The sequence below is a fragment of the Chelonoidis abingdonii genome, chromosome 1 (assembly GCF_003597395.2).
Source record: "Chelonoidis abingdonii isolate Lonesome George chromosome 1, CheloAbing_2.0, whole genome shotgun sequence".
Classification (NCBI taxonomy): Eukaryota; Metazoa; Chordata; order Testudines; family Testudinidae; genus Chelonoidis; species Chelonoidis abingdonii.
The window spans coordinates 251,479,961-251,499,592 of NC_133769.1; the positions used below are offsets into that span (position 1 = coordinate 251,479,961).

Consider the following 19,632-nt stretch of genomic DNA (forward strand, 5'->3'; position numbering starts at 1 on the left):
GTCGATTTGCGGCCACACTAACCCTAATCCGATATGGTAATACCAATTTTAGCGCTACTCCTCTCGTCGGGGAGGAGTACAGAAACCGATTTAAAGAGCCCTTTATATCGATATAAAGGGCTCGTAGTGTGGACGGGTACAGCGTTAAATCGGTTTAATGCTGCTAAAATCGGTTTAAACGTGCAGTGTAGACCAGGCCTCATTCTCAAATTCCTGGATTTTCTTGTTTCACTCTACTAAGCAAAGCGGAATTATCAGAGGACAATGCATATTTTAAACTCATGTGTTTTCAGCAGAATAATAAAAACTAACATATAGACTACAATATTGTATTTAAAAACACAATTCTAATACAAAGGTTTATCTGCCATCTCAGTTTTTATATTTCTGTTTCTAGCATAAATTTTTTTTAGAAATAAGAGGCACTTGCTTTCTTGCCTTTTTTCCTCTATAATATGGTATCACATTTCTCTGTACTTCTGCTCAGTATATTAGGTTTTTATCTACAGTAATATAATTCACAAATAATTTACAGTAAAATTCAAAATGTGAAACAGAAGTACTGGAGAGGAGAGACTATCATTTATGCTGAGCAATATCATAATTTATTAAAAGACCAAGAGGTCGGATATGGCTTCTGATTAACACTGATGAACCTGATTCCTAAAGACTAATACCCTGAATGGGAAACTGATACCTTTATGCATGCAGTCTACCCAAGGTATTCTCATTAAAACAATTTTTTAAAATGTTATAATCTTCACTTTGTGTCAAGATATTGAAGGCTTTCCATATCTGATTAAAAATATTAAATGAGGTATTGGACTACATTAAAAATCAACCTTTTTCACATATTGAAAAGTAATGGTCTATAATTTTTATTCATGTGCTTTTATTTCCAGTTAATGATAATTGTACCACAGACAACTTTCTGGCCTGTTCAACTGAAAACCTACAGGTATATAACAAAGAAGAGATTGTACAACAGAAGAGACAAACTTCATATAACACCACTTCCCATTTTGTATTTTTTAATTTGATCCTAAGTTTGACTGTTTTATCATCTGTTTATTTTTCTAGCTGATGGGTCCTATAAACTGGTAAATGTGCAAGCAAGAGCACAGTTGTTAGATCTGGGACACAGCAGTATTGCCAAACTCGAGCATTCAAAAATCATGACTCAGACCTCAAAAATTGAGGAGATTGTTTACAGATCATGAGTGTGACAGTTTCGATCACAGAAACCCCCTTGGGAACTGCCAGCTGATGTGCCAAAACTACTTCTGCCCTTACTTTCCCTGTCAACCTGGGAATCCAGCACCCTGTCTTGTTGAGCCAGATATGCCAGTCTGCTCCAACACAGACCCAGAGTCTGAACCACATGCCCCAAAGCTGCAGACTTAACTGAAAGCAACTGACAGAAGTGTTCCTGTCTTTAACACTCAGATGCCCAACTCCCAATGGGGTCTAAACCCCAAATAAATCCGTTTTACCCTGTATAAAGCTTATACAGGGTAAACTCATAAATTGTTTGCCCTGTATAACACTGATAGAGAGATATGCACAGTTGTTTGCTCCCCGACGTATTAATACATACTCTGGGTTAATTAATAAGTAAAAAGTGATGTTATTAAATACAGAAAGTAGGATTAAAATAGTTCCAAGTAGTGACAGACGGAACAAAATGAATTACCACACAAAATGAATTACCACACAAAATAAAATAAAACACACAAATCTAAGTCTAACGCAGTAATAAAACTGAATACAGATAAAATCTCACCCTCAGAGATGTTTCCATAAGTTTCTTCCACAGACTGGACGCCTTCCTAGTCTGGGCACAGTCCTTTCCCTTGGTACAGCCCTTGTTCCAGCTCAGTTGGTAGCTAGGTGATTTCTCATGATGGCTGCCCCTTTTTCTCTGTTCCAAACATAGGCGCCGACTCCATGGGTGCTCCGGGGCTGGAGCACCTACAGGGAAAAATTGGTGGGTGCTCAGCACCCACTGGCAGCCAAGCTCCCTGCCCCGCCCGCCCCATCTCACCTCACCTCTGCCTCCTCCCCGAACGTGCTGTGTCCCCGCTTCTCCTCGCAGTGCTTGCCACCTCAAAACAGCTGTTTTGTGGTATAACAAGCTGTGGAAGGGAAGGGGGAGGAGTGGGAACACAGTGCGCTCAGGGGAGGAGGCGGGGAAGAGGCAGGGCCAGAGCAGGGATTTGAGGAAGGAGTCCAATGGGGCAGGGAGGGGGCAGAGCTGGGGCGGGGACTTTGGGAAAGGAGTTGGAATCGGGGTGGGCAGGGCCAGGGTGGAGTCAGGGCGAGGGGTATCAAGCACCCACTGGTACCAGGAGAAGTTGGCATCTCTGTTTCCACCCACTTATATATCTTCTGCATAAGGCAGGAATCCTTTGTCCCTCTGGGTTTCCACCCCCAACTTCTCAATGGAAAAGCACAAGGTTAAAGATGAATTCCAGTTCAGTTGACATGATCACATGTCACTGTAAGATTTCATTACCCACTTGCCAGCACACATGTAGACAGGAAGACACAAGTAAAACAGAGCCATCTACAGACAATTGTCCTGGTTAACGGGAGCCATCAAGATTCCAAACCACCATTAATGACCCACACTTTGCATAATTACAATAGGCCCTCAGAGTTATATTTCATATTTCTAGTTTCTGATACAAGAGTGATACATTTATACAAATAGGATGACCACACTCAGTAGATTATAAACTTTGCAATGATACCTTACAAGAAACCTTTTGCAGGAAGCATATTCCAGTTACATTATATTCATACTCATTGGCATACTTTCATAAAATTATATAGAGTGCAACGTGACAATGAGATTTTTGAAAAATTTAATAAATCACATTGTTTTTCATCTTTTCTGATTTTTTCGCCTTTAGAGGATGCCCATACCCAACTTGTGAACAATCACCTCAAATTCAAAATAAAACTTCAAATGCCCACAGAAAAATGTTGTCCTCCCTGTTCTCTATGAGAAGATGGACTCTATTCAATTTTACCCCCTGCGATGCAAGGAACTACCACTCCCTTTCCATTTCCCTCCATAACTGGACAGGCTAGAGAGCTGCCCATTTCATGGTCCCCCAGTCTCCTACCTACCCTCCTACATTCACTTGGCTCCCATATTTCCCTTCCTTTCCCTCATAGTCTTCTGCCTTTCACACTCTTCCTACCTGCCACATTTCCCTGTGCCCCCTCAATTTCCTCCTGACCCTAATTCCCCTACACACTCCCTCTTAGGCGTTATGTAGGCTAGAGTAAAAAGTGTGTTAGAATGGATTATCTAACATGTTTGAACTAACGAGTTTTAAGAATCTAGTGTAAACAAAGCAGTGTGTATTCTTTAACATGTGCTAAACTGATCAACTTAAATTCCCTAGGCTTTAAAACTAGATCAGCTTATCACATGTTAAAGAATACACTGCTTTTTCTGCACTAGTCTCTTAAAACATGCTGGTAAGATGCATTATGCAACACACTACAACATCATACCTTTTATTCTAGCCTAGACAAAGCCTCAGTCTGCCTCTTGCTTACCATACTTCCCTGCGCCAATCCTTTGCCTCTGTTCTGCTCTCCATGTACCTCTGCATGCCCTCAGTGTGCTTTCTGCTGCCCATATTTCTCTGTCCCCTTATAGTTTCCTGCCCTGTTTCTTAACACATTCCTCTTCCCAATTTCCCTCACAGCCTCATTTCTGGCCCCAGCCAGGCCCTCACATGGTGATTAAGAGATTGCCATCTCCTGAGAACAGCCTGACTTCAGCCCCATTGGAGAAAATTGGAGCATCATTTTCCTCCGCAAAGGGTAAAAGGACATGATGGCTACCGTGCCAAGGGCACCTCTGATTTCAGTCCTATTGACAGTAATGGGAGATGTTGCCATTTTGGGTAGAGGGCAAAACTTTGCAATATTGAAAGCAGAAATAAAAAATTCATTGAGATGCCTAAACCCCCCAATATCTTGAGATGTTTGATAAAATTGCAAGAGCTTGAAATATTGAAACAGAAAGAGAGAAGGGATTACAATTTAGAATTGATAGGCGCTGTGCATGGAGGATGCATGAGGCAAGATACTACAGACCAGGGCCTCAGGACTTGGAGCTATTTTGGGTTGAATAGCCTATCAGCTTTGATGAATACGTCTCCCCGCAGTGACACCCAGGTGCAGAGAATTTCTCTGCACTGTTTGTGATAGAAAATGCTAGCATAAGATAAAGCAAAACGCATGTGAATAATATTTAAACCCACAGACCCGTAGCTTTGGATCACATGAAATGGCCATACCATCTTTTCAACATTTTGAGTCCATCTCAAAACCCTAACACAGATCTCTGTGATATCCCACTAGACATTTTCCTCCAACTCAATATATCAGAATTTTTCAATTTTTAAGAGTGTTTTGGCCATTTTTCAGACCACCAGTCCCTCTAACCAGCTAATTTGATTTCAACTAAAATTTCATGTGACATGGTATCAAATTATTAAATTTCAAGTATATTACATCTTGTCCCACTCACCCACTAATTCTGTAATTCTATAAATTGGACAGTTAATTACCAGAATCATCCCAGTAAGTTTCCATAATGCCTACTGAAGCCAAAACTGAAATTTGAAACAAGCAAGTGACTCTTTACTGGCACCTCTGCAAATCAATCTTAAGGAGAAAATTTGAAAGAGCAAGACAGTGCATATGCTTCTGCTATTCCTTGAACACCCCCTCATTTGGGTATCCAAGCATGTGTTTGCACCAGAAAATCAGGGAATGACATGACTAACTGGGCAGCAGCTCATGCCATTACCTGAATTTCTATGTATAAACAGGAGAGTTTGTGAGTGCAAAGATATTTTGTGTGGTCAACCCATTCCAGGGGCTCTTGAAAATTTGACTCGAGTCTAAATCTACCACTTTTCAAGGCCAACAAATCACTTCACTTTTGCTTTGAATTGGTGGATAATTTACTTAGAGAAAATAATCGTGTAGTTTGGAGTGCCTGAGAGAACTGACTGAGACAATGCAATTGCTTTCATAGAGATTTGGTTTCCTAAAAATTAAAGTGGCGTACAGCAGGCAACCCAATTTTTGAAGAATAGGTCTTTCAGAATCCCAGTGAGAAGGCAGCAAATGAAGGGAGATCCTAAAAGCACTCATTTTCCAACATGAGAGACAGAAACATTGGAACAGCTAAATAAACATCCTACCTTTAAATAAGAGGAACAAGGTCACTATCTCTGCTCTAATGTAGTCCCAGCCCTTCAGGCCAAACAGAGAAAATACACCAGATCTATAAGTGGTGTAATTGGCATAGCTCCACTAAGTTTCAATTTACACCATCTGAGCATGTGAAACTAGTAAAAGAGGCCTCTGACTTTACTTGGCAAACTTAAACACAACAACCCACATATGGTCTGCCACTTTTATTTTATTTTATTTTTTTAAACGCACCAAAACAAACAAACAAACAAATAAATAAATAAAATCGCAGAAAGCAGTGTTCTGATGAAATCTGAAATTTCCCCAAAACAAAGGATAAGTCACACAGAGCAGATAACAGAAATGTTGCCTGTAAGCTTTTTGTTGCAAATGGTCAAATTTGCATGTTAATTATTTTTTTAATAAGAAGATGACTCTTGAGGAAATATATCGTGTATTTTTGTCTTAATCTCTTTATAAATCATTTTGAAACTGAGACAATTTCTATGAAAGCTAAAAATATGAATAGCCAATACCATTATTAATCTCTTATCTGTGTTATAATAACAACATTGATTATATAAGTTATTTACATGGTGTAGCTGTTTTGACATTGTGAAGGCCTGTGGAACTATTCCCGACCATTTGGCACAGTCCAATGAATGCTGAAGGGAGAAATCAATTAAAATATGGCAAAATCTAGAAGTAATATGCAGGATTCTTGAACAAGTAAATTAAATTTTATGTCACTATGGTTTCCTCCAGAACCTAGGCTTAGATAGCCAGAGAAATTTCTAGTGATTAATATGCCATAATTTATGTTAACTGAACATTTGCACCTGTAAAATGTGTTTCAGATCTGAAGACAACATGATTTTCAGATCTGAAGACAACATGGTATTTATCTCAGATACCTTTTTGATGTAACTATTGGGTTACTATTTGCAGTGTATGACATTCCAATTTAAAACAAAAGGCTTTAAACAAAAACAAATATATAAAAATGTTTCAAAAGAGGTGTACTTTGCCAAATAAGCTGGTATTTAAACTTTGCAATGTCATGAAATATTTCAAAATGCTTACCTCTTCTTGCTTGGGAACGTTAAATTTTGCCATCTTGGTCTTGGCCATAGCTGGGTCAGGCTTATTAGAAGGTACTCCCCTATATGATGTACAGTGCTTGTTAGCTTCTGCTGATAACTTTAGCTTTGGAGACTCATCAGGAGCCTGATCTTGACCATCCATTGGTCTTACATAAGCCGTTGGTTTCTGTTGAATTATATTAGGCTTTGAAGCAAGCGAAGAAGGGAAGTTCTGAACACAGTGCCCAGTGCTGGGTTTTGCTGGCCTTTCTTGAGCCTGAGATCCTGCTTCTACACTGCAATTTAATTTGGACTGCTGCTGTGCTTTGCTGACACTGTCTCCAAGCATGGATCTTAAAGTACCTTGTTTTGCAGCACTGACAGATGACGAGGTGGGACTTGATGCAAAGTGTTTAAGCTTTTCCAGACTGGTTTTTTGGTTAGCCATTTTGAAGTCACTGTTGTGTGACTCAAGCAATCTGTGCCCATGCTTGCTTGCCGTCTGCTGGCCATCAGAAGCATTGTGCCCAGATTTCTGCCAACCCATTGTGGGGCTCTTGCTTTGCTGACCAGATAGAGCTGCTGGTATGGATGATGAAGTGCTGCACATGGAAGGCTGAGGCTGTGGTCTTGAATCTACAATAAAATGTTCATCAGTTTTGTTCACAGGTGCCTGTTGAATCCCAGGTTTTGGAACTCCAACAAGATGACTCTGGTTGGATCGATCCGTCAATAAGTCCTTCATTTCATCATAGTTGCCTAATGTATTCTGGATACGATTTGAGAGCTCATCCCCCTTGTTAGTCTGCAAAACAAAAAAAAAAAAAATCAAACTAACATTCTGTAACAATTAAAGTAAAAGAAAATAATTCCATTTATGTTTCACTCCTTACTGAAGCAGCACCACCTTATACAGTAACACAGTTGAGGAATGAGATCGAAAATCCTTATTGTCTCTGAAGACACTTGTCAACATCTTAAATCTACCCTGAACTGGAAAAGCTATAAAGGGCCTCAGAGTATATAAAAAAGAAATCTATCGCTGGTATCACACTGTAATTAAAATATATTACCTGAAAACTAGAAAATTTATTATTGCGGCTATGCAGAATGATTTGGATTAAATCTGGTCATAATAAAGAAATTTCCTTTGTTGAGTGCCAAGTATTGAATTGAGGCCTACAAGGTGCTTAGGCAGCAGCATTAACTACTGCATCACAGCAATGCACTGATGTGCTGCCTCTGACCAACAGCCTTAGTACTGAAGGCCTACAAGCCCCACAGCACTCAGGCCCCTGATTAGATGGACAGGCAGCACTTTCATTCACTAACTGGACTATATAAAGGCCTGAACAGGAAGAGGAAGCTGTCTGAGCCCTAGACTAGTGCCTGCTGGTTGCTCCTCAGACTGCCTTGCCTTGCTGCTTCACCTTACCCTACCTTGTTGCCTCATCCGACCTCACCTTCCCAACCCACTAATCTGGCTTCTTGGATTGAGTCTTCCGGCTACTGACCCCTGCAAGAACTCTGACCATGGTCCCAGACAGCCTCTGACATGGACTGATCTGCTGGCTGTCTGACCATTTGCACATACATTACTACTCTGGACTGTCCCCTGGCCCACCTGGCACTAAATCCTTGTAGTCCACAGCAAACTTCCCTTTCAAGACATGGGTCAGGCTTCAGCCATGAATGAAAATACTACATTCCTGATTTCCTCCAGTATGTGTTCTTTACAGAAATCTACACATAGAAGAAAAGGGAGGCAATACAATAGCTTAAGAAAGTACTAAATTCACCAGTCAGCCTACTGAATATTCTGAGCGGAGCCTAATATCAACAAGGTTTCTTAAGGAAAGAAAGTTAGCTAATCAGACATGGGAAAAATATTACTGACTCATGTTTCTACTTCTCTGAAAATAGCATTTCTGACAGAATTCTCACTCCTGGGTCTTAGCTCTTTTGCAAAAAAAAATAGGAAGAATTTTCCAAGTTCTTAACATTTTTTGGCAGTGGTAGCAAGATGGAATACAAGCAAGTTGCCTTTTCCATCCTCCCAAGGGTGGAATGTGCTATCATCTGAGCCTAGCCACAGTCTTTGAACAGGAGGCAAAAGCTCCCCAAAGAAATAAGACAATCAATAAAAATAATTGAAAACTATTGTCTCAAGAAGTTAATTGTAAACAAAGGTATAAACATTAACATCACCGCCTCATAGATTCTTCCAAACTCTGCACAGAAGCAGGTGAGTGAGTGAGAATCCTGTCAGGCTACCTTCACAGAAACGGGAATAGAAGTCAGTAATTTTCTGCTTTTCCTTCACCAGTGGTAAAATCCTGATCCCACTAAAGTCAATGGCAAAACACCCATTGACTTCACTGGGAGCAGGATTTAACCTCAGGATTCTTGCTCCTGGAGAGAGAAGCAGCTCAAGGGAAGAACATTACAAGAATCTAAATAAATCTGCAACAGGCAACAGTAATCAGGCCAATACCAACCATGGAGAGGAAGGTGGGGTTTTTTGGCATGCTTTTTATAAATTTAAATATAATTGGCTTAAATTACTCACATACTGAAAAAACCAAACATGCTAGGGGAAAGGAGAATTGGTACTCCCCTAACTCAGAAACAGTATCTGCATCACTGAAACAGGATTTCCTCCTAGAAGCTGAATTCACTTACTTAATAATGCCTTAGGGATGTGTGGAATGAGGGCCACGTAGCTGCCTTGTCTGTTTGCAAGGGACCCTTCCCCAGGGCAAGCTGTACAGGCAGTAATAAAGTTGAACATGCTTTGCATTGGCTTTCAGAGCAGCCAGGTGATAGATATGCAAAATGCAATCAAACTACAATTTTTTTAATGGATCACTTAGTCACAGTATTGCCCAGTGGAGTAAAATAAAAAAAAAATTGGGAGGATATTTTTAAAGATTTAATCCACTCCAGTTAGAATGCTGAGAACTGTTTGAGCCTAGGGAGAACAGCATTGTGGGGCACACATGGGTGGAAAGAACACTGGCAAGTTGTGAGGCTGACTACGGTGGAAATTTGTCACCACCTCCAAGAGCAGTCTCAGTTGAGTCTGAGAGTATGGCTACACTCGAAACTTCACAGCGCTGCCGCGGGAGCGCTGCCGCAGCAGCGCTTTGAAGTGTGAGTGTAGTCGCAGCGCCAACGCTGGGAGAGAGTTCTCCCAGCTCTGCACGTATTCCACATCCTCATGGGGTTTAGCTTGCAGTGCTGGGAGCCGTGCTCCCAGCGCTGCGGCACTGTTTACACTGACGCTTTACAGCGCTGTATCTTGCAGCACTCAGGGGGGTGTTTTTTTCACACCCCTGAGCGACAAAGTTACAGTGCTGTAAAGCACCAGTGTAGCCATGGCCTGAGGCATCACACTGTAAAACTTGGAATAAGATGCAATAGACATGAGAGCCTGAGGCTCACTCTCTCTACAAGCAGCAGTCACTATCACACTGAATTTGAGGTCACAGATATTTGGTGCCTTTAAAGGAAGTTTTCAGTAGCTTTGTCAGGACCACAGTAACTGACTATGCTCAAAAAGGAACTACCAGTCCTCAAAGTTTAGGCAGTGCTCAAGCTCAAACGGTAACACCTGACCATTGGTGGTGGGACTGGCTTGTGTTCCATCCCTTATGGCCCAAAACTCTAAATGACAGTTGGGAATTCTGTCTGCCACCTTTTGGAAGCTGGGATCACAGGAATGAAAGTCCTAGCAGATGGTATTTTCAGACAAATTATGTTTGTGTCATTCATAGCAAATAAAAAATAAACTGTATATGCTGTCATGCTAAAGAACAGGCACCTAGATTGGACTCATGATACAAACATATTTAGCGTGTAGCTAAATATGACTGGGCAACAAAATTGGCAGATGAAATTCAATGTTGGTAAGTATAAAGTAATGCACATTGGAAAACATAATCCCAATTAGACATACAAAATGATAAGATCCAGCAATCTTGGAGTCATTGTGAATGGTTCTCTGAAAACATCTGCTCAATGTGCAGCAGCAGTCAAAAAAGCTAACATGATATTAGGAACCATTAGGAAAGGGATAGGTGAGACATAAAATATTATAATGCCACTATATAAATCCATGATACCCCCACACACAGATTGAGTATTGTGTGCAGTTCTGGTTGCCATATCTCAAAAAATATATATTAGAATTGAAAGGGCAACAAAAATGTGTAGGGTTATGGAACAGCTTCCAGATGAGGAGACATTAAAAAGACTGGAGCTGTTCAGTTTAGCAAGGAGACAACTAAGGAGGGATATGATGGCAGTCTATGAAATCATGGATGGTGTGGAGAAAGTGAATAAGGAAGTGTTATTTTCCACTTCATGTAACACAAGAACCAGAGATCACTTAAAAAAAATTAACAAACAGCAGACTTAAAACAAACTTAAGGAAGTGCTTCTTCACACAATGTATAGTCATCCCATAGCAGGGGATGTTGTGAAGGCCAATCGTTTTACTGGGGCTGAAACAAGAACTAGATAAGTACATGGAGAATAGGTCCATCAGCGGCTATTAACCAAGATGGTCAGGGATGCAACCTCATGCTCTCGGTGTCCCAAAGCCTCTGACTGCCAGATACTGGATGACGGTATGGATCATGTGATAATTGCCCTGTTTTGTTCATTCCCTCTGAAGCATCTGGCACTGGCCATGTTGAGGACAGAATACTGGGCTAGATGAACCATTCATCTGACCCAGTATGGTCATTCTGATGTTCTTATGTTAGCTTGACACATTCTAAAACAGTTATTTTTCCAAAATACTTTAGAAGTAGAGCACCACCACCCTCACTCTTAGATTCAGTGCAACCTTTTAGATTCAATGCAATATTACCAACATATTAGATTATTTCATTTTAGTTACTACTGAATCTTGTAAGAAACCAATGTAAAAGTATCTGATTCTCAATGAACCATAAATGTTTATATGCAAGTTTTGTGAGGCCAACACTTGTAGGAGACTACTGAAGCCAGAGCAACATCTTGTACAACCTACATTTTATTGTCCAAAAATAAATAAAAAAAAAACAGTACAGTTGGGAAACATCTACCTTGTACGGTTCACTGAAGAGGGAGTAACTGGTATTAAATGAACCATCTTCCTGTTGTGCCTCCTGATTTCTCCTCTCCCATTCTTTTCTCCGCAGAACATTTCTGTCTGGTTCATAGACACTGCGTCAAAGGAAAGAGAATTTTAAAAAAATTAAAGAGCAACACATAAACCAATGTTAATCTATTAACATGGTTCACAGACAGATGGCAAAGATAATAAGAACATGAATCAAATTAATGCCAGTCTAATCAGTCAGTGGAAGCTCAGGTCTCTGGGTATGCCAATGCTTTCTCACACAGAAAACAGATAATTAAATTCTTAAGGAAGCCAAAACAATACAAAACAAAACAAAAAAAAAAACCACGCACATGGGGCAAGCTCTAGTGCGTACTTGAGTTTCTCTGCCTGAAATGCAATGCAGAAAAGATCGAAGCAACTTTGACAGAGCACTGAAAGTTCTCTTAAGACAAATGGTAATTACAGCTAAGAGTAAATAGAAATTATGAACATACTTCCACTTATGACATATCCTCAGTGTGTTATAAGAGAATGCTCCTTTTTTACATAGCTGTGTTTCTGTAGTGATTGTTTCATTAACTAGTTCCCCAAAGAGCAGTTAAAACTACATCTTGTAATGGTCTTCCCAGGTATGCTCCTTCTTATCTCTGCTAATCAGTCAAGTCAGGAAACTACTGCTGAAACAATTCCTCCTTCGAACTGATTTGACAACATCACAGCTTCAGCGTATGAATAAATGAATATTCGAATGATGAGGCTGGGGGCTGGGGCACTGGGGATTAAATGGTATCACTGCATGAAACAATTGTGTTCTTTTTAGAAAAAAACTAACGGCCCCAATATTGAAAGACAAACATCAAAAAAATTTCTAAAATGTTATTTTAATGTAAGAGGTCCAAGACACAAAGAACACTGTGTCCATATCACCTCCAAACAACATATATAGATTTGCAAACTTCAGTCTCTTAAATTTCATCCTCATCACAAAACAAACCTAAATGCCTGAACAGGTTTACAAGTGTTTACAATTATTAGATTAAAAGAATGACTTAATATTTTGCTTTTTCCAGCTAATGCTTTCCTCTTTTTTTGTGATGTAGTTTTGTAAAGTGGAAAATACATCAGTGTCATGTAAGTGTCTTGGCCATAAATAAAATAAAGCTCCCCTTTCTCACTAGCTGCCCAGTTAGGCAAAATGGACTTTAAATCATCTACCCAAATGACTTGACTTAACATCCAGCAGGGAAGACTGTTAAAATGCCCAAAGCTGTTAATTTTAAGATACGAGTGTACTGAAAACACCCAAGATATGTAGACACTGTTAGTAGTTTAAAATAATTTCTTAGTAGTGACCAAAGGACACTAAAATCCACTGCCATTTGTTGACCTGTGTGAGATGAACATCTAAGCCTAATTCTTAATGAACAGGTGTTCACCACTATCTCAGCTGACACCTCTGACTACAGTCTCAACTCAGAGGCCAAACACTGAGCAGGCAGACTTAAGAGTGCTCTGATCCAAAGGAAGCTTCTCTTCAAAGCAAAATTAAGATACAGCAATGCAGAGAAAGATGGAAAAGCTGCTGCTTAAGACACACTTTCTCTTTTGCTTAAAGAATATTTTTTATTCAATGCTGTCAATTTTTCACTTTGCATGTGCAACCAATGTACTTAAAATAATACATCTTCTGAAAAAACTGGACTTGACCCATTTGTACCAATGAGATAATCAGAGACTGGTCCCTTAGATTATATGGAGACATTGGTGAAAGCCTTACTATTTCAATGGAACCTTCCTTGTGCAGGTGAGATTCCATTTAGCAACCATTATGGGAGAAAGTAAAGAACATATACCATACACAATACAGAGAGACAAAGCAGATGTCATTTTAAAGGCAACAGTTACTATACCATACCATCTGAGATAACCTAGTGTGGTAAATAGATAAGTGACTTCTAACAAGTGGAAGGGGTGGTGTAGGGGCAGGATCGGGTGCAGAGCGGGGGTGGGAAGAGGCAAGGTGGAAGCTTGGGGGAAAGGGGTGGAGTGGAGGCTGGGCCTGGGGCTGAGTGGGGATTGAGCACTCCCAGGGAAAGGAGGAAGCTGGCACCTGTGGTACAGTATTTAATTACATGATCACATACTATACTTCCCAGCCTGCTCTGGAGATGAATCAAGGTTGTGTACTGAAGACAGATATTTCGCTGTATGATCTGTATGTTATTTGTGGCAGATGTTTAAAGATGTGCGCCTATTGATGGTACAGGGATAGGCGGGTCTAGGTCTGCCCGGAACTGAAGGTCCACCTCTTCAACCAAGTTGGGGGGAGGGAGCCACTGAGCCCTGGCCACTAATGAATTCTTGGGACAACAAATGAAAAAAACAGGGACACAAGCAAGGTTCAAAAGTTAAAAAACAGGGAAACAAAAGAGGACACCAACTTGAGAACCCCCAACATCTAGCGCACTAAAAGAGTGTCTAAGGAGGCACCCAGAACAACTCACCTCAGAGGCATGATTTAATGAGGGACTGGAAATAAGTCCCACAGTCGCAGAGCACCCCCTTGTCCAGTTTCCTCCTCTTGGTATGGTGGGAGGCCATCTTGGCCAGCGTCAAGAAGATGTTGACAAAGGAGATCTCATGACTTTGTGAGGCACAGATGGGGTGTGTGTAAATGAGGTTGTCATAAACAGATAGCTAAGGATTAATGTCTCTTTCACCTGTAAAGGGTTAACAAACAGTGACCTGCAACACTTGACCATAGGACCAAGCAGGAGACAAGATACTTTCAAATCTCGGTGGAGGGAAGCCTTTGTTTGTGTTTTTTGGGTTTTGCGTTGTTCTCTCTGGGTCCTGAAAGGGACCAGACGTGCAACCAAGTTTCTTGCCAATCTCTCTGCTACAGTCTCTTATATATTCAGAATAGTGAGTATTAAGTAGAAAAGGCAGTTATAGTCTTTTGATTGTTTTCTGTATTTGCAAATGTGTATTTTGCTGGACGGATTTTGATTGGTATTTGTGCTGGGGGGGAAACTTCTCTCTAGTGTCTATAAGCTGAAAGACCCTGTAATACTCCATCTTGAATTTACAGTGATTATCTTTACTCTCTTTCTTTCTTTTATTATATGTTTTTCTCTTTAAGACCTGATTAATTTTTTCCCCTTGTTAAGGCTCAAAGGAACTGAGTCTGTACTCACCAGGGAAGTGGTGGGAGAAGGGAAGGAGGAGTGGGGGAGGAAAGGTGAATTTCCTCTGTGTTTTAGATTCACGGAGCTTGAATTTGTCTATCTCTCCAGGATAACCCAGGGAGGAAAAGCCTGGGAGTGGGAGGAGAAGGGGGAGAAAAAACCTGATTTCTCTGTGTTGTGGTTCAAGGAGTCTGAATCACGGTGATCTCCTAGTGTACCCAGGGCGGGAAAGATCTGGGAGGAAGAAAGGAGGGGGAAGGGAAATGGTTTATTCCCCTTTGTTGTGAGACTCAAGGAATTTGGGTCTTGAGGTACCCAGGGAAGGTTTTGGGGGGGACCAGAGTGCCCCAAACACTATATTTTTGGGTGGTGGCAGCTTATCAGATCTAAGCTGGTAATTAAGCTTAGAGAAATTCATGCTGGTACCCCATCTTTTGGACTCTAAGGTTCAGATTGGGGAAATTATATCATGACAGAGGTGGTGCAGGGAAACAAGGTTCTGGAGGAGCCGGTAGTGGGGCTGCAACCTGGAACACTCTACGTAGATGTTCACCATGGTCTCCCTTTTGCTGCAGAAGGGACAAGTTTCAGGGTAGTCTGGGAACCATGACAGATACACACCCATACTCATGGCTCACTGGAGGATTCACCAGAAAATACCCCTGGCAGGTAGTGGGACCAAGGTTGAATACAGGCTAACCCAATGGGGCTCCCTGATCTCCACCGATGGCACCAAGTCCTGTCACTTGGAGTCAGGGAGGGACACAAGGGCAAAGAAGTGGATGGTATGTGGCATGAGAGTGTACAGATGTTCTCAGGATGATGTTCAGAGATGGATAAACTGGATGCCATTCAGACGAGTGAGGAAGTGTGTTGGGGGCAGCAAGGGAGGTTCGTGGAACAAGGGCCCAGTGACAAGCTCTGCAGGATCAGGGGTGGGTGAGGAGTGCCATTCTGCAGGAGCCTCTCAAGAAAACAAGAGAAGCAGGGGTCAAGGCTTTCCTCACCTCCTGGCGCGCACGATGGGGGATGCACAGAGAGGACAACCCCATCCGCTGGCCAAGTGCCACAGGATCCACCCAATCCTTTTGACTGTAGTCCAGGAGGTCTCTATTTCTGGTGGCACCACCCAGGAATGGTCCAGCACACAAAGGGGCACTCTATCTTCTGCATACAAAGGTGTGGGATGCATAGCAGGGGTTCTGCTAGGAGAACTTCCCGAGTAACCGCTGCAGACCTAGTTGCTGAGAGTAGCTTCCTGGTCCTGAGGAGCTACTGACAGAAGAACAGCAGCTCAGAGAAGTTTGGGGGAAGACATTTTGAATAGAGATAAAAGAGTTGCCAGTTGTACTGGAGCTCTTGGAGGCAGTGGAGGAAAGTATGCACCAGCACACTCCAAGCCAGATTATCAGCATCATTAAGGAGTCTCTGTAGAGCCTGAAGGTAGAAAGCGTAGATCTGGCTGCCACTACAGATGAGGCCCCATCTGTGCTGTCCCAGGGGGAGGCTCAGTGACCTAGTGCACTCCTGTCCAGAAAAGCTCCAGGATCATCTTCTGGAGACTGGCCAGGGTCTTGTGGGCAGGCTCAGGGGTTTGAACTGGTGCCAGATAATGGACAGAACTATCTGGTTGATCACCAGCACCATCCCCAGATGGAAAAGACACCAGAGAGGTCCTGTCAATTTCTGCAACCAGTCAGACACCCTCCAGACCGAACTAGTTCTTCAGCAGGGAGCAATTGGTGAGACAGAAAAATACCCATCAATATAGAGCAGCAAGCCTACGCCTTGTTGGCTGGCACAGAGCACAGGTGAAAGGGAGCACAACTGCCATCCGTTCCCGAACATCAGGCCTGAACTGTTGACCCAGCTGACCCGAGTGGAGGAGGTTGCCAAACAGATGGCTTGGCAAGCTTCCATCCATACTAGGTCTCCCAGGTCCTGGGCCATGAGAAGCACATCACTGATATATGTAGATGGAACCACCTACAAGTCCAGCTCTTGAAGTACCAGCTCCATCACTCTCTTACGGAGGAAGGGCTCAATGGTGAGGGCATACAGCTGTCTGGAGGGTGGGCAGCCATGATGCACCCCTTTACCAAAGGTGGTAGGTTTGGTCAAGAACCCAGTTGAGCTTCACCAGACACTCTGCAGTGGCATATAGCTCCTGGAGAAACCCACAAAGCAGGGACCAAAGCTGAATGCCCATAGAGTGCCCATGAGATACCTTTGATCCACACTGTCAAATGCTTTCTCCTGGAAGAGGGACAGGAGACCATTCCTACATATGAAATGGAGAAGGTCCCAGATCAGGCAGAAATTGTCCACCCTGGGATGGCATAAATCAGGTCAGGGTACATCACATCTGCCAGCACAGACTTCAGCCACAGAAAGACGACCTTCGCTATGACTTTATAGTGCATGTTGAAGAATTGGCACCAGTGTCACTTCTCAGGTCCTCCTTCTGGGCAGGACCTTCTGGGAAGGTCCTCCTTCTGGGCAGCAGGGCGAACACAGCGCGCATGCACGACTGAGGAAGCACTCTGCTCTCTAAGGACTTGGCCCAGATGGTAGCAAGGTCCAGGCCAAGGATGTCCCAGAATGCACAGCAGAACTCCACGGTCAGTCTGTATTGTAATGCAGACACAGAAGGGGACCAAATTAAGATTGCACAGGCAACCTTCATTCTGGCATCTCCTAATTTTTGAGAGTTTGACTTCACAACCTTGAATGTAGTTTGTTGCATGTAATATAAAGTAGATTCTCTGTGGTCCCTGATAAGGGTTGCTAAGTTAACTTGGAGTAGTAGAGATCTCCTTACATTTACACCTTGAGGTACCTTTCTTCCCATTTAGAAACTCTGGCCTTGAAAAGCTTTATATGTGGCATCTAGTCTGTAGACAGATGTTCAGGCAGACATCTCTTTTGAGTCTGTTATATGTCTGGTCCCTAACCAGTTTCTAGAAATTAAATGAGCACCTGAGTCTTCACTCTGGCACCCATAGATTAAAAAAATCACCCATATGACATTCACTGCTAAAGCTGAGGGTCTTTTTTTCCCTCCCCTTATTTGATGCAAAAAAAAAAAAATCAATAAAAACATGGTTTCTAGGTCTTTGAACGCCCATCTACACATCCTGAATTAGATATTGACTTAGCAATAGAATTCATAACTTGCAACAATATATAATGACTATGCAAATGACAAATCAGCATCATGGTGACTAATATGCCATTTATAAACAGTACCTTAGAAACAACTGCAAGTTGAAAGTTATGTTCCTTTGTTAATGGCAGATGGCAAAATCTCTAGTATTTGTAAGACTGTTCCTTATTTTCAAGAACATTACAAGAATTATATTTCCATGAACGTATGTCACCAACTGTATTTATTTATTTTGTTTCAAAGAGAACAGGCCAACTGCTATAATTTTATTTATTGCAAACACTTTAGTTAATGGAAAATGAGTCTAAGAGTTTCCTTTTTAAAAAAAATAAAACTTTCATCATTATCATCATGTTCCCATTATGCCTCTGTTGTTTAGGGCAGTGACGAAGCTCCTCACTTTGTAAGTTTTTTTTTAAATGTACATATACCTATCTAGGCATTTATACTATGTTCATCTCCCTGATATCTGAGCCATATGGCACAAGTTCTTAAACATTTCAAGACTCCTCCTTTATGCATCTCAAAAATATATTGATGCAGCTTTTGAGAATCGGCTAAAATGCTAGGCAGTTAGGCAAAACTAGACAACCAAAAAGCACACTATCCTCAAAACTTTAAAATCAGTTTATTCTACATTCTACACTTAAGTCAAACTCTAAAAGGATGAGTTTAAATGGTTTTCATAGACAGTACATGGTTATTTTTAAAATGCTGTATGCATTCTGAATTCACGTGTAAAAGACATTAATTGGCACGAGTTGCCGTCCAAATGTCTGCAGTACTTACATCTATATATGAATGAATGAAAGTTGCATTTATATAATGATTATATTATCCTATGCAGTGTTATTGTAGCCCTGTCAGTCCCAAGGTTTTAGAGAGAAAAGGTGGGTGGGGTATCTTTTACTCCATCAACTTTGAAAACTTTTCTCTCACCAACAGAAGCTGGTCCAATCAAAAATACTACCTCACCCACTTTGTCTCTATATTATCCTAGGTATTTCAATCTGCTTTATAAACACATATAGATTTATTTCAGCTCTGCCAAAGCACATACTAAGAAAGGAAAATTTACCTGTTAATTATGTAATATCATAGATTATTAAGGTTGGAAGAGACCTCAGAAGATCATCTAGTCCAACCTCCTGCTCAAAGCAGGACCAATCCCCAAATTGCCCCCTCAAGGATTGGGCTCACAACTCTAGGTTTAGCAGGCCCATACTCAAATCACGGAGCTATCCCTTCCCCAGTTAGCACACCCTCATTACCATGGCTATAGTGGCTTTACATGGCGTTCTTCCCTTCTCCAGTTCCCCCACCCACCCTTTACCATTCCCCATCCCCCAATATACATGTTTCCTGTGTAATGGTCTAAACTATGGAGTTCCCAGGTACTTTGCAGCTCAGACATCCAGAGAATGACAAACTTCTCCTTCTAAGAAGGAAAACAGGATCAAAACTAAGAAGGACCATCTCCTGGAATTACATGGAAACTCTTCAGAATAAAGGCTAGCAACCTCTTCTGGACAACCCAGTCTTTAAGGAAAATCAGGAATTTAGACCTGGATTAGAGGGTGGTTAGTTCACTGATTCTTCTAGGCGGTACTATGACTATGAAAAATTAACTTGATGATTAAAAATAAAAAGATTTACAAAAACATCTATGGGCATTGGACAACATACAGTGGACATTATACAATGCATAGTTCTACTGAAACTTCTCTTCGGGATTGTACAATTGAAGCATGTGCCCTAACTGGAAACAATTAAGGATAAATGCCTGAATTCTCAGGAATTTGAAAGAAAACCCTTTGCAACACCAAGCCTTCCTTAAAAAAAAAAACCCTTCAC

At 41.5% G+C, this 19,632-nt stretch overlaps 1 protein-coding gene across 1 annotated transcript in view; it reads right to left on the minus strand.

Annotated features, from left to right (window-relative positions):
* The window catches only part of AFF3 (ALF transcription elongation factor 3), a 492,261-nt gene that overhangs the window by 398,271 nt on the left and 74,358 nt on the right, over nt 1-19,632 (minus strand). The window contains exons 2-3 of the mRNA XM_032765391.2: nt 11,405-11,525; nt 6,313-7,116 (exon numbers count right to left, since the gene is read on the minus strand). Of these exons, the coding sequence (XP_032621282.1) occupies nt 6,313-7,116; nt 11,405-11,525 (925 nt within the window). The remainder of the gene's footprint in view (nt 1-6,312; nt 7,117-11,404; nt 11,526-19,632) is intronic.